The sequence below is a fragment of the Aulonocara sp. 'chitande type north' Nkhata Bay genome, linkage group LG20, assembly GCF_057382095.1.
Source record: "Aulonocara sp. 'chitande type north' Nkhata Bay isolate Kocher_YH1m ecotype deep benthic linkage group LG20, A_spYH_male_GT1.1, whole genome shotgun sequence".
NCBI classification, from domain to species: Eukaryota; Metazoa; Chordata; class Actinopteri; order Cichliformes; family Cichlidae; genus Aulonocara; species Aulonocara sp. 'chitande type north' Nkhata Bay.
This window is the reverse complement of record NC_141363.1, coordinates 18,834,219-18,850,469: the sequence shown is the minus strand read 5'-3', so window position 1 is coordinate 18,850,469 and position 16,251 is coordinate 18,834,219. Positions and strand designations below refer to the sequence as shown.

Below are 16,251 nucleotides of genomic sequence, written 5' to 3'. Positions count from 1 at the left end.
ATTTATGAAGATCAACGTCCTGTTAAGTGACACACTTCCTGTCCTGTTTGCTGGTTATTATTTTCGCCTGAAGATACATTTCATGCGACCCAGTTCTTACTGAACTCCATCAGTAAGACAAACTGACATCATCGTGTGACGAAAGCTCGACCGTGGGTAAATCTCTGAACAGATTTCTGGTATTGTGTCAGATTGAATAAAAGGTTTGTCAAACAGACACCCACTCGCGTGACATGATTGACAGCAGGAGGTTAAAGCAGACGGCACGCCGTCTCAGAGAGACAAACTTCACAAACACAAAGAGGAGCTCAGCGTGAGGGGCTCCAGCTGGCCCAGCTTTACGTGACCTGTGCGGATACAACTGCACACCGGGCGTCTGGTCGGGACTTTAAAAAAAAAAGAAGAACTGTTAGTAATAAAAACAGAAACAAGAAAAGGCATTTGTTTAAAGTCCTGTGTGTCTGAATGTGGCTGAAAGTGAAGAAAGTGTCCTCCTCGACAAACCTGAAGCATCGCCTCAGGCAACACCTGAAGACTCCTGCACTGCATCTGCAGAGACAGAAGGCTGGGTTTAAATTTCTCCATCCATCGCCTTCTTCAGAAGAGTGATCACCAATGAAAAGGACCACATCTGGCCCCTCCGCTGTGTGCTGTGACCCAGGAAGCCTTTGGCATCAAGTGTGTGTCGCACTCAGCTTCTCACATGTGGAAGCTTGATCGGGAACCCTTGGTGCCACTTTCTGTAAGAGGACGCTGTGAGCGCGTGTTTCCAAATCATCTGAAACTGGGGGAAGGTCACTTTTCCATCCTGTAGCTGGCAGACGCGAGCCACCTGATTGGTGTGTCCCTACTGCAATCCAACAGACTGAAACAAACATCTGACCACAGCTTAGAGGTGAATGCTGGAAGAACTCCATCCAGTCTTCCTTTCAGCTTCAGCGTGGTTGCTGAATGCCAAACGTCTGTCCGCTGTAGTAACGTCACACAGTCAGTGTCCATGTTGCCGCCACCATCACAGGCTGGTTTCCTGACAGGACACAGGTGTGAGGCGGACAGCGTTCCTCCCGTCACACTCTCTCAGTGATGCTGGCCCGCGAGCCGCTGACCGCAGTTAGAATCGGACTAATAGTCCCAGAAAAAGCACGCGTGACTGAACCTAATGACCTTAATGACAGTTGTGCTGTGTCCAGGCCTCCTGTAAGCTGTGACCGTGTGACACCAACCAGCTGTGTAATATCTGCTGTGCACACACCCCAGCGCTGACCTGTGAGTAACAGCTCCAACCCTCGGTGCCCGAATCCACCCGAAGAAGGTTCACGCACATCGGCGCACAATATTTACACAATATTATTTCCACACTCTCAGATTTAATGTTTGCTTCTTTTTAAGGTCTCTTTTCTCTGCCTTTACTTTTGTATTATTCCTTGGTGTATGACACAGTTTGACCCTGATTTTACTGCTTTAATTTAATCTGATGAGCAGATTTTGTTTTAATTTTATTTTAATTATTATTGTTTTTTAATGTAACGTTTTTTTGTTTCGTTTTTGCTTTACTTCTTTCTCCCAAAACAAGACAAGCTCACAGATTTTTTATTTATCCCCAGCGTCTTGTCTTACAGCAGCTAACGTTTAAAGCTTAGTAACACAGCGTCAGAGGTTTCAGATCAACAGATCGTCTGCGTGATGACGCTCGGATTGTTTCTGTTTCCCTGCATCAGTTTAATCTTTTATTCTGAAGAGTACTTCCTCCCTTTGTGCTGTTCCTGCCCTGATTATCGTCTTGACTGAGTTCACCTGTGCCTCGCCATCCCTCCCTCTGATGTTTTCAGTCTTCATCAGCTTGTTTTATTCCCTATTTTGTCCTGCTTATGTTTCTCGAGTTTTTTTTAATCCATAATAAAAATTATATCCATTTCTTAAATTGATGCACCTGTTTTATTTTTTAAGATTTCAGATGTTTCCTGTGACATCGCTGCACAGTTCTTTGTGTTTACGTTGGTGATGAATGTGCCCTTTCTCCTCAGTGTGACACTTTCTCATTAAAGGGATTTTTAAAGCATCGGGAACGATCGGATGTGATGTCTGATAAAAGCTCGCCTGCTGTTCCCACGACTTCATGTCTGCTTCGTCAGATTTAAAGTTATTATTTTCACCATCTGCCTGCCACTTCCACTTTGATGCGAGTGACTGAGTCAACCTGAAGAAGCTCAGTGTGACGACTTTTCTCCATGACATGAATCAGAAACACTGATGTTTTCTCCTTTGATTTCCTCCACAGTGGCTCCCAAACGCACAGATCAGCGCAGCGCCAAGAAAGACTCCACTTCATTTTCTCGTCATCGCCCTGAAGCAGCACGAGAGGAGAGGCGGGGCTAAAGGGATCAAACTGTTTGAAAAGCACACACCTTTTGAAGGACGCTTCTCATCTCTCATCAGAAAGCAGGTGGAGAAGGTGGAGGTGAAGTGCGGCAGCTGAAACAGTAATCAGTACTGACAGATGGCTGAAAAAAGCACTCGCTACATCTAAAAACATCCACCCTTCCATTAGCTGCACCCTGTCATCCTTCAGGGTCAGTCGTCAGGCTCAGGTACACCTACAGGTGTCCCTCACTCAACGCTGCCTCACAAAATCACCTCAGCCATCAATCAAAGACAGATCAAATCCTTTTATCTGCCCGTTGTGTGCAGCAGCATCAAGTCGAAGCAACAACAAAGCAAAAGCTTCTAATGCTTAAAAAACATCTGGTGAAACATCTGCCAGATAATGAGCTGAGCAAAGACGAGGTCATCCCTGAAATCCTTCAGTAGAGTGAGACCGTCACACCGATCAGATCACGTGGACAGGTAAAGATGACCAGGACAGACTGATCTCAGATCAGTTTATCACGTGGACAGGTAAAGATGGCCGGGACAGACTGATCTCAGATCAGTTTATCACGTGGACGGGTAAAGATGGCCGGGACAGACTGATCTGAGATCAGTTTATCACGTGGACAGGTAAAGATGACCAGGACAGACTGATCTCAGATCAGTTTATCACGTGGACGGGTAAAGATGGCCGGGACAGACTGATCTGAGATCAGTTTATCACGTGGACAGGTAAAGATGACCGAGATAGACTGATCTCAGATCAGTTTATCACGTGGACAGGTAAAGATGGCCGGGACAGACTGATCTGAGATCAGTTTATCACGTGGACAGGTAAAGATGACCGAGATAGACTGATCTCAGATCAGTTTATCACGTGGACAGGTAAAGATGGCCGGGACAGACTGATCTGAGATCAGTTTATCACGTGGACAGGTAAAGATGACCGAGATAGACTGATCTCAGATCAGTTTATTTATTTATTATTAGTTTCACTTCATCTGACTCGTGCTTGCCTTTTTGTAAAACATTCATTTGGTGTTTCTGTCACAGTTGGAGGCGTTTTACTTTGGAACGACGTACGTCTGATGTTAGTGGCTTTAAGGTGAAGATGGAGAATTTCAGCTGTCTCTGCCTCCGTAAACACAGCTGCCCACCATCGTCCATGAAAGGATGGCACTTCTCATGTTGAGGTCACCAGACGTGTGAGGTCACAGCGGCCCCGTGGATTCCTGTGTAACGCTTATTCGTTTCTCATTTCATCTTCCTGTCCTTCCTGTTTATCTGTCGTCTGTTTGCCGTTTTCGGATGAACGGATGAAACTGCTCTGACTGTGACACTGGCTTGATTTCTTCAAAGCAGCGCGAGCTGTCCAGCGTTTGACCTCCTGTGTTTACTTTCTGCCCAGTTTGACCCATTTAGCAGACGTCAGCCTGTTTAAGGCTCTGATATCTATTCTGTGTGACTTACAGCAGTTATGACATGGTCTGATTTTCTCACCCAATAAAGGAATATTTCATATATCAGTCGACTCTTCATTCTATCAGACACAGTTATCACAGCTCGTACATTTGCTTTTACACATGTATGTAAGCATTGAGCCAAATTTAGTGATGCCAACATATTAAACAAACAATATTTGTCTCTTATAACACATCTATATATACACTGTCAAAGATGCTTGTCTGTGAGTGAAGATTTAAGGTGACAGGAAATATAAATAACTGCGACTTGAATCTTTGCTGAAACTCAGTGTTTGGCACAGAGTTCAAACTCACTGCTGTAATAACTAATCATGATACATATAATAAATATAATATTGGCCATATTATATTTACATCACCACAGTGAGATGACTTTAGTCTCATGAACAACATTAGCTAATTCTTATTTACTAACTAATCTTAAATGAGTGTTCAGCAGAGACATGAAGCCCAACAATCATGTTTCACAGTCCCGTGGTCTCAGCCTCAGATACTCAACTGATCACACAGAGCTCGTGTAGAAACAAACAAACAAACAAACAAAACATTTGTCTCCTTCATCTCTGTCAAACAAAGCTGTATGAAACGTTTCCAGCTGTTAGCATCATGTTTGCTAGGCAACCTGGGCAGCGCAACAGCGGCTAGACCGTCCCATTTCACAAGCCTCGCACTTCCGGCCTTAGCGGTCTTTGAGTACGTGGCCCGTGTGGACCGTTAAGACTTCGTACTTTAAGGCTGCAGACCCTGAATTGGGAAACAGCCAGAGGGAACATGGAGCCCACAGGAAGACACAGAGACAGACGCCTAATGACTAAAAGCTGAAACATCAGCACAAAACCATAAAGACAACCAAGAACAACGCTGGCTCACAGACCCAGGACCATGACACAGGCGGTAAAAGACGACGCCACACCAAGTGACGGCCTGTGGCAGTAGTTTGTTGTTTTAATAGTATTTGATGTCATTTGTGAGCATATTTGTCACTTACTACTTCATTTTATTTGGGTGGTGTCCTTTTGAACCGATTTTGTTTAATTATTCAGTTTCTGAGCTGCTTTCATTGTGTTTTTAGTTCTGTAATCAGGCATTTCAGAAGCTTTGGGATAAATAAAGAAGACCTTGAATTATGTCACAGAGCGAATGCTAACTCGAATATCAGAATGCAGCATCTGAACTTTTAAACGTCTTCCTTCCCCCTCCCCAACCGGTCGCAGCAGATGGCCCCGCCCCTCCCTGAGCCTGGTTCTGCCGGAGGTTTCTTCCTGTTAAAAGGGAGTTTTTCGTTCCCACTGTCACCAAAGTGGTCATAGGGGGTCATATGATTGCTGGGTCTATCTTACAAAATAAAGTGCCTTGACGTGCCTGATGTTGTGATTTGGCACTGTATAAATAAAGTTGAATAGAAAATAAAAAGAGCGTTGTACACCGTGGATGCTTGGGCCGTCTCCGGACACTGTTCACCTCAGACATTTTGTGAATGTTGTAAACAACTTTGGCATCGTAATGAAACACAATGAAGGAAAGATGAACAAAATGAACTTCATGTTCTTCACTAAGACCCGAAACAGCGGCCGAGATCAGAAACCAATCAGGAAAGCGTTTACTGAAATCACGTGAGCAGGAGGCTCAGAGACCAGTCAGACCTCTTTTACATCAGAAGAGTCGCCCCCTGCTGGACAGTAGAGAGCAGCAGGTGTAAGACGCTTAAGCTCCGCCTTTACTTGCCACACCCGAATGCTACGTCCATCCTTTATATACAGACTGATGCCATCCACGCTCCACCTAGCTGAGGCGGATGCCGCAGGTCTCTGAGATGGGAGAGACCTTCCTGAATTACAGAAAAGGACACCATGGATGTATCACCGACAGCCAGCATCTGACAAAACATTAGGTCACTCTCTGAGGTGACAACATGTAGCCAAAGTCGAGATCAGAGATGATGTATGAGGGAGAGATAAACGCTGCAAGCACAGCACCTTTCAGAGACAATTACGTGAGCAGGACTCCCCACCTTTCATACATCGGCTCTCTATTTACCTCCCACAGGAACAACCTCCTCACAGGTAATAGTTCCAAACTGTGGAATAAATTCTCCTGAGCCACAGACGCAGCGACGTGTTGAGTTTTGTGAAATGAGATTGTTTCAGTCCTGGTATAAAGCTTGTTTTTATGTGGGGCCCGGGTGTGAAGTACAGACTTCAGCCTGACCTCCTGCTCCTCTTCCTCTGAGAAACTAAACGATCGTGTTCAACATCAGCACGTTCACTGTCACGAAACAGTCTGAAAGCAAGACTCACAAACCTTCTGTTTCACTCCAGCCTGCAGGTAGAAATGAAAAAGGAAATTTCACCTCTCAGTCTGAGACAATGCTGCAGGTCTGAGCTCCAGACTCTCGTTGAGCCGCATCCATCCATAACTTCGTGTGGGACAGCCTTGTACCCTCACCTCCATTATTTTAACACTCTAAGGTCGGGGTGGGCAAGTCCAGGGTTCAAGGGCCGGTGTCCTGCAGGGTGTAGCTGTCAGCACGCTACATCAAGAACCAAACCTCATCACTCGGAGGGTGGAGGGGGTGGATGTGAGACATCACATGTGATTTTTCACATGAGTAATAAGAGACACGTCTCTGCTGAGGTCATATATCAAACTTTCCACATCAACTAAAACTTTGCTTTCCTGGTTGCCATGGTGACACCTTCCTGTTTGCACTGCACTTCTGACACGAGATGTGTTTCTCACTGAAATTACAAATGTGTGCGTGTGTGCGTGTGCGTGTGCGTGTAACTGTTGCTGTGTGAACGTGAAACAAAAGGCTGATGTGCAGAGAGACCAGCTGCACACGAGACAGTGAATCACACAGCAGTCGACCTGGACTCACACACGCACACACACGCGCGCACACACACGCACACACAGCTTCCACCTTCATAATTAAATCTGTAGATCTGCTGTCTGTCATCCTCAGGATGTCAGACAGTCTGAGGCCGCCAGTGTCGCTGACTTATGCACACGCCGTACTTTGACTCTGGCGCCCTGCTGAACGCCGTGTCGCTGGATAAGATGCCAGCAGAGTGACATGTCTGTAACAGAGTCGTGATTTAAAGAAAGCGTCAGCCACAACTGTGTGTGGAGACCCAGGACACGGAGACCCCGGTGGGACAGACGTGCGCTGCCTGAAGCTCAGATTCACGTCAGGTTAGATCTGACAGCTGATCAAAAACAGGCAAACGTGAACGCTTCTGGCCTCACACGGGTCTGAATGTGAACGCAGCGAGGCTGAGAGAGGACCGGTGTTCAGCTCTTTGTTTTCAGCCTTGAAGAATCTGGAAATCTGTGAATGTGCTGAAACTTGAAGTGGATCGTTAATAAAAAGGATTGTTTGTTCTACCGCCTCTGAAAGAGAACACTTCATCTCAGCACACCGCCATCATTATTCTCCAGGTGTGACATAACCCACTCGGGCTTCCTGAGGTAAGCTCGCCTTCACGGTCACTCACAGCTCACGACTTCTTCAGCTAACAGCCAATCGAGCAGCACCGGTGGTTGGTTATCCCCGCCCCCCTCGTGCTGTTTCTGTAACCAGCCCGAAACAGCCGTGGCCTCTCCTTTGACATTTCGCTCAGAGCGCCGCTGCTCTGCAGAAACAATTAAATCGATCGTGACCAGGTCTGCTGCTTTGTATTGATCACGGGAGCACTTTGCAGGTTTTCCTGCCGCCTTAGAAATGTCACTGAAAGCCAGTGCGGTGCTGTTATAATCGTCTGTCACAGAGGCATCCAAGCTGTCACGAGGGGCGGGGGGATGACCCAAACGGTCACATGGCGACCCACAAACTGACAAAGAAACCGGCGGAGGAGGACAGTTAGGGCGGGACGCATGAACCTAAAGACAGGAACTGAAAACTTGGACGACACAGTGAAAAGCAGGACATGCATGAAGCTCAAACACGTAGACGAGACAGAGGATGAGGAGGAACATTTGAAAGGTTCGTGGCCTCCAACCAGCCACACTCACATGACTGGTTTCTACCTGTGGGCAGGTACATGGCGGTGAATTGTTCCTGGTCTGATATTAGACTGTTGCAAAGATGTAAAATGTCCTCTGACGTCTGTCTCGTCGAAAGAAGCAGAAGAAAATCCAAACGGCACTATTTCATTAAAACGATGCTTCGTGTTCCTCCTCCTCGCGTGAAACAGAATTTAAGGAATGCGCTGCTCGGATTTCTCCCCGATCAGGAAACCCTTCTGCCTTCAGTGCAACGTTCAGCAGGATGGCAGCTTATCGGGATCAGAGGGGGCTGGAGCCTTAGCCAGCTACCTACTCTGTGAGAGGCGTGGTCCACCTGGACAGGTCACCAATCAGCTACAACCACTCACACCTGAGGATCATTTATATTCAGCAGTTAAGCTAACCCCACCCGCTGCATGTGTTTGGACTGCTGCAGGAAGCCTGAGAGAATCCACGCAGACATGCAAACTCCACACAGAAGGGCCCCGGATTCAAACCTTGGACCTTCTTTCTGTGATGCAACAGTGCAAACCACTGCGCTGCTCCATGCTAATGATGCAAACATTGATATCTGACATGTTTCTGATGTCACATTCCTCGCCTGCTGCCAGCTCCTCTCTGACTCTAACAGGACCTCATTCATTCACACCCAGGAACCACTGTACTGAGATCAGCTGATGAGCACAGTGGCGTGTCTAGAAAATTTTTGTTGGGGGGGCCAGGTAGGGGCACAGATTTGGAGAAGGGTGGCAGATTTAATTGGCAGATAATGTTTAAAAAAAAAATTCTACCAACCGTTAACCATAATTCAATAATCCTATAAACCTAATAACCAAATGCACTTTTAACTCTTATTAGAATGAGATTTTAACCACTACGGTGCAAAGTTTTTAGATACTGCGTTGATAAAGTACAAGAGATACAATCAGTGCTTTGTCAGTGTTTACTCAGCATTCAAGGACATCAATATTTGCATAGTATTTTTACTGACATATAGTGCACATATGTTTTGGGCAAAAACATTTTTGAAAATTAAAATACGAACATTTGTAACAAACAATTGACAAATTAGCCAATGCCAATGCAAAACTTTCTCTGCCTGTTAAAAAAAGAAGATAATCTTCTCACAAACTGGTGTTTGATTTTGAAACAGGAAAAAAGTGGAGAAACAACTGAAAAGACTAACATTTGAATAAAACCTGAAAGCAAGTAAATACTTTCTATGCTGCCTTATGGTAAACTTTGGTAATATTGATGTATGAAGAACAACACTGGCTGATGATGAAATACAGTCAGCTGGCATGGTGACACTGCCAGTATTAACCTGCAGGGCTGGACTGGGACAGAAAATCGGGCATTTTGACTACAGACCGACCCACCAGGTAGTAAAGCCATAAAGCCTTTGAATGAAAACAAATGCTGTTGTGACAGTGATGTACAGTCTTGTTGGTATATGTATGATTTCTATACATTTTACGTCAGATAAAAACTTTGGTTGTAAGATTTAGATAATTATTTAATAAAAACTAGGTATTTTAAATGAGAATAAGAAAGAAAAGTATTTCTTTGTGCCCACCTTTCCCTGTTAATGCCCTACCTGGCCCCCTGGCAAAACTTTGCTAGACCCGCCCCTGCACAGTTACCAGCTGTCAGCTACATAAAAAAGGATCCTGGTGTTATTTATCTCTCAGAAACAGTTGATAACTTCAACTCATTCATGTCACCTAAAAGGTAAACCTGTTTCTCCATCACCTGTTCAGCTCTGATGGTTCAGTAAGGACATCTCCTGGTTTCATCTTCATGTTTCCCTCTCACCACATATCTAAACAGACATCATGACCAGCAGCTTTACAGCTGTGGCTCCAGCAAACATCAGCTGATACTAGAAATTAATATTAAATACATTCTAACAACAGCTGATCAAGCTTAAACGTGCTGCTGTTGTTTAGCGCAATATCCGCTGGTTTCCTCTTTCTGGCGCAAAGTGGGCGATAAACAAACAAGAGAGAAAAGCCGATCAGCTGATCATTGATCAGTTTCATGATTGAAGTAGCAACAGGAGAGGGAGGGGAGAGAATGAGAGAAGAAGAGGCAGCTGTGCAGCGTAAAGACAGAATAAATCCAGCTTTGTGTCTTTTTTCCATTCTAGCTAAAGTCCGGGACAAACTGCGTCTCTTCTCAGCTCAATACGAAACGCGTAATATTTTCTCTGAATGAGGGACCATCCCATTTTTTTAAGGAGCCGTTGGCAACTCTACTAACCTTATGAATAAAATAAAGTTCACTATCAGTAACATCATAGCACCCACCCAGCTGTATAAAAACTCCATCAAGCTGGCTAGAACGCAGTACGAGTTATTGCAACTGACAGTAAAAAGTCAGCAACATGAAAATAAACTCCACCTAAACTTGGTTTATATCTGACCCAGAGAGACTGCAGGTCATAACTTCTTACCTGAAGTTCAGTTCACCTGACACTCGGACTGGCGGCTGCTTCGGGTCTCTCCTCCTGCCTCCCCTTCCCTCATCCACCTGTTGCCTCTGTGGAAGCCCCGTCATAGCCACCACCAAACAACTGAGTTATTTTTACACATCGACCTGCATCTGGCCAATCCACCACCTCTCATTGTTCATGCCATTACAAAAAAAATAAAAAATAAGTCACTGGGGATATGCCCGGTATGCCCGATGGCCAGTCCAGCTATGTTAACCTGCAACCAAATCTGCAGCTCCATACAGCAATGTTACGACTTAGATTATATCTTATAACTCATAACTCTTATGTTAGCTGCCCTCAGTAGCATACTGTCAGAAATATTCGACGGCTGCAATAATTCTTTGTTATTTTTTTCCTTGGTATTCTAATTTCACCGAAGTTTACTAAACTCAACAAACTTGATATTACTTACCGGGACATTTATTCTGTCCTCATTTTCTTTCACCGAAAAATTGTTTCCTGCAGTGCCATCTTTCGCGCTTGGCTCTCCTACCTTTGCTAACGTGATGCGCATAGCAGAAGCGATGCTGCATTCACTTACACTCGGATATCTGAGCGTCACCGTGAAAACATAATCGGACATTTGATATTTGATTGAATTTTATTGTTTTGCCTTTGGGGTGGCACCTGGGGTGGCCAGTCTGGTTTGGGGGGTGGCCTGTGCCCCCCCAGGCCACCCCGCTGGACACGCCATTGGATGAGCAGGCAGTTTCTCTACAGGACAAGGACCTTTGCTATTATCTCCTTTAGCAGAGGAGACACCGGAGCATCCTTCAAGACTGTGGACCTCCTGTCCCATAAGTCAAAGGGATGTGATGCTCACGAAAGCAAACCACCCACATGGCTGACAGAGGCTCACTTTTTGGAGCTGTTCATAATAACACACACACAATATAAAATGTATACTTAATAAAACTCAACAGCACTCTGCTGATATTTAACCTGAAGTCCAGCGTGTTTGAGTGCACAGGCCTCCATCACGGAGGAAACACTGAAACTGTACTGATGCTGTTCAGCAAACCACCGACAGGACGATTCTTCAACAACCTGGACAGGTGAAGGACTCCAGAGACATCCACGAACATTTATCAAATCTAAATGAGAGCAGAAAAGCCCAGGCAGCAGCAGCAGCAGCCACTGAGAGCATGGACACAAGGGGAATAAAGGTTTCAACTCTGCAGCTACACCCACAGATGCAGACATCATTGAGTTTCCTACAAATCACAGTATAAACTGTTAAAACATAAACACACAGCCAACATTAACTACCTCACAGATAAGCACCACCTGGACTTTCATCACGGTGACCGTTCCACGCCACATTCCTCTTTCAGTATGAGCGTTGACAGTCTTACTGGATTCATAACTTAGAGGCCAATGAGTATACTAGCTTAGGCTGGTTGGTTCTGAACTAAAGCAGCCTCGGTGTGTTGAAGGCTGCGTTCTCCCTGCTCGATGGCCGGGTGCTGAAACATGCTGGAGATGGACTGGTTCTTATTTAGGAACAACAAGTAGGCCTGCAGAGCGAGAGCGAAGTGCTCTAATAGGGTGATATGGTACTACAAGGTCATTAAGATAAGATGGGGCCTGATTATTTAAGACCTTGTGTGTGAGGAGCAGGATTTTGAATTCTGGATTTAACAGGAAGCCAAAACAGGAGAAATCTGCTCTCTCCTTCTAGTCCCTGTCAGGACTCTTGCTGCACTTTGAATCACCTTGTTGTTGAATTGTGCTATACAAATAAACTTGCTTTGCCTTGCAGCATTTTGGATTAACTGAAGGCTTTTCAGTGAGTTTTTAGGACTTCCTGATTATAATGAAATAATAAAGAAGTTCATGAAGTCATTACTAGTTAACGTTAAAGGGATGGTTGGCTCAACAGAGCTCTGACTGTTTGTCAGCCTGGCTACAGAGCTGAAGAGAAACCTGGGGTTGTTCTTCTTTTCTTCAATCAGTGATGAATAGTAAGATGTTCTGGCTTTGTGGAGGGCTTTCTTATAAAGCAGCAAACTATTTCTCCAGGCTAAATGATGATCCTCTAAATTTGTGACACGCCATTCATTCAAAGTGAGAATGAAGAGGGTGTTCACGGTCGGCACTGAGAGATCGACCTTTCCTCAAAACAGAACGATGATACAGCTGATCCAGCGAAGTTTGCCACCAAAGCTGAGCACTGAACACGGGGAGGCTTCAAGTCAAGATCACATGATCACACGTTGTGGCCTTTCGGCGTCCTAATAAGAACCAAGCACCGAGTAGAAGGAAAAAAATATTGTTCGTTTGGAGAATAAAATCCTCAGCAGAAGCTCTCAGTGACTGACCCGGTCACGTGACTGCCAGTGACACGAGAGAGAGAGGAGGGGGGGGCTGAAGCGAGAGAGAGAGAGAGAGTGATAGAGGGGGAGGAGAGATCGAGCGAGAGAGAGAGAGAGAGAGAGAGGGGGTCCGGAGTGCAGGCGTCTCCCTCAGAGAAGAGACCGGAGCGCGGAGCCGCTGAGCGCGCACACGGAGGCACGCTGCTGATCGCTGATCACTGATACTGACTGATCGATCAGTCCATCTGAAGCTCGTGCGCGAGGAGGCGCGTTCAGGTGGGCACATTTTTTTCACTTTTCACGTTTTCATACTTTCTGCTGTCGCGTGAGCTCGGTGTTTCCCTCTGCGCGCGCCGCTGTGAGATTAGATCAAAGTTAGAAACAGGCTGACCTCACTGCTCATCGGTTATCTCTCTCTGTCTCTCGTGCAGGCTCCGTGATGCGCCGCTCGTGCAGTAAATGAGCCGAAGGAGAAGTCAGCTGATCTGAGGAGGAGACTTTGATTTGACAGCTGAGCGCGCGGACAGGTGTGTGCTCCTCTGAGGTGCGAGCGAGCAGGTAGAGCTGCACCTGCTCCACCCCTGTGGAGCTGCTCCGCCCTCCACGCATCACGGTGTCTCGCGTTCTCTTGAAACATGGAGAACGTGTCGGTCCCGGGCGCGCCGCCTCCGCTCTGTAACGACTCTGTGCTGCCGTACTCGCCCACGGGAAACCGCTCTGACCTGAACTGCACCCCTCCCTTCTTCGCTGACCTTTATGTCATCCTGCCCGTCATCTACTCCGTGATCTGTGCTGTGGGGCTGACGGGAAACACCGCCGTCATCTACATGATCCTCAAAGCCCCCAAAATGAAAACGGTCACCAACATGTTCATCCTGAACTTGGCCATCGCGGACGACCTGTTCACTCTGGTGCTGCCCATTAGCATCGCCGAACATCTGCTCAACTACTGGCCCTTCGGGGAGGTCCTCTGTAAGGTGATCCTGAGCATCGACCACTACAACATCTTCTCCAGCATCTACTTCCTGACCGTGATGAGCATCGACCGCTACCTGGTCGTCCTGTCGACCGTGAGATCCAAGCGCATGCCTTACCGCACCTACCGAGCGGCCAAGATCATCTCGCTGTGCGTGTGGATCCTCGTCATCCTCATCGTCATGCCCTTCACGGTGTTTGCCGGCGTCTACGTGGACCCGGCTGATGGCAGGAAAACCTGCGTGCTCAGCTTCCCGAGCCCCGAGCCCCTGTGGTTCAAAACCAGCCGCATCTACACGCTCATCCTCGGCTTCGCCATCCCCGTCTCCACCTTCTGCATCCTATACACCATGATGCTGTACAGGCTGAGGAACATGCGGCTCAACAGCAATGCCAAGGCACTGGACAAGGCCAAGAAGAGGGTCACCGTCATGGTCTTTGTCGTCCTGGCCGTGTGCCTGTTCTGCTGGACGCCGTTCCACCTCAGCACCATCATAGCGCTGACCACGGACCTGAGGACCACGCCCCTGGTCATCATGATCTCCTACTTCATCACCAGCCTGAGCTACGCCAACTCTTGCCTCAACCCGTTCCTCTACGCCTTCCTGGACGACAACTTCAGGAAGGCCTTCAAGACGATGCTGGAGTGCAGCTCAGCCTGAGCACCTGCAGCGCAGAGCAGGACCACCTGTGTGGCGTTGTTTTTGTGCCACTATTCTGAGCGCACGTAAAAAACTTTTGCAGGTGCAAGTGTTGCATTTTGAGGAAAATTTATTTTGAGCAAGAAAAGCAAAATTTGAGTGAACAAAATTCATTGCTGCGTGCAAAAACTGTATTTCAGTGTTTGCTATTATCCACACACACACACACACACACACACACACAACAGCAGCCCCTCTCGCTCAGTTTTTGCACTTGTACTCGCTCGCAATGTGTTGCTCGCGCTCTCAACGTTTCATAGTTGTGGATGATTACTATACCTTTCTAATGTGACCTTGTTGTCCCTGGCTCTCTCTCTCTCCCTCCCGCTCTGTTCCTGTGCTGCTGAGTGTAACTACAGCCCCTCCCCTCTCTGCCCAGCGTAAAGCACAAGGCTCGTGTGTGGAGTGAAGCGGGAAAAAAGTGAGAGAGAAAAAAAACCCCACGGCTCGCGATAAGGAGCCGGCTCGCGTCGTTCACTTCAAAGACCCGGCTCTAAGAGCCATTTCGTTCGCGACCGACACATCACTACAAACGAGGCAGGGGCGGAGTTTGAAATATTACTCTTTCTGGGTCACAAAATAAACTTTGAAGATATTTTCATGCGAGGATGTTGCTGTGTAAACTTCAAATATCTGCTCGATTCATCAAGACATCACATATTTGCCACTCTGTGTTCCTCCGCCACTGCCTCATTTGAGTTTTAGACGAAATGCATTCTGGGATATTGCATTTCGTCATTTCGAGCTGATTGGAGACCAGAACAGCCAATCAGATATTTTTGCATCCAAGTCTGTGATTGGCTGGTTTTGTGGCACAAATATAACAGTGTAGAGAAAGAGCTGCTCGCGCACGGGCAGAAATGTTGAGAGCGCGAGCGACACAATGCGAGCGAGCGCAAATGCAAAAACTGAGCGAGGGGCTGCTGTTGTGTGTGTGTGTGTGTGTGTGTGAGTGTGTGTGGACAATAGCAAACACTGAAATACATTTTTTTGCACACAGCAATGAATTTTGGTCACTCAAATTCAGCTTTTCTTCGCTCACAATAAATTTCTCCTCAAAATGCAACACTTGCACCTGCACATTTTTTTTACGTGCGCTCAGAATAGTGGCACAAAAATAACGCCATACACCTGGGGGCGGACCTCCGTGGTGGCAGTGTGCTCTGGTAGTGTCATCATGGAAACAATAAACCGCATGCTGAAAACTAATCTGTTTCCATGTAAACCCTAAATGAGCTCTGAGACTGAAGCTTTCTTTGACTTTTCACAGATTCTCTCTGGTCTGTGATGGATCAACAGAGGGGCGGGGTTCGATTTAAGCCCTCCCTTCTGAATCATCACTGATTGTTTAATGTAAATATGTAATCATATGTAGTGGACGATCACCCCACGCCCTGTTGTGGATGTGCTAAACTCCTGAGTGTGGAATTATTTGTTTGGATGTTGTTGTCATGGTTTGTGTGATTTTCTCACTCACAGCGAGTCTGTGGCTAACAGGATTAGCTCTGCAGCGTGGCTCACACCTTCCTGTGGAACCCACTCAGTTCTTACTGTGGACACTTCCACACCTCCACGGCTGAGACCATGCAAATTAAAAACACACAAAGAGTTTTATTAAACAATGAGCCAGCAAAACACGCGTAGTTTCCCCGGCACTGTTTCAGCCGCGTCCAGGACGAAGCTCTCCGAGGGAGCAGCTGCTCCCATTATTACTGACACCAGCTGTGGGAGTGAGCTTCAAATACACCTGGATTTTTTTAAATATAGAAAGAAATCAGGCAGGTAACACACACACAGAGGGTGGGGACGGGGGGCTTCTCTGGGTGGAGGTTGAACAAACGTGTGCTCGTCTTCAGAAAAACATCTGACGTTTTTATGAAGGTGTAAAAAATCCAATTAGGAGG

The 16,251-nt window shown here is 46.6% G+C and overlaps 2 protein-coding genes across 2 annotated transcripts in view; both read left to right on the top strand.

Moving 5' to 3' along the window:
* The window catches only part of LOC147305434 (uncharacterized), a 479,902-nt gene that overhangs the window by 394,834 nt on the left and 68,817 nt on the right, over positions 1 to 16,251 (top strand). The window lies entirely within an intron of this gene.
* On the top strand, positions 12,825 to 15,229 carry npbwr2b (neuropeptides B/W receptor 2b). Its single transcript, XM_086277650.1, has 2 exons — positions 12,825 to 12,947; positions 13,103 to 15,229. Exon 2 carries the CDS (start codon positions 13,307 to 13,309, stop codon positions 14,306 to 14,308), a length of 1,002 nt encoding a protein of 333 aa, XP_086133776.1. The 5' UTR covers positions 12,825 to 12,947; positions 13,103 to 13,306; the 3' UTR covers positions 14,309 to 15,229.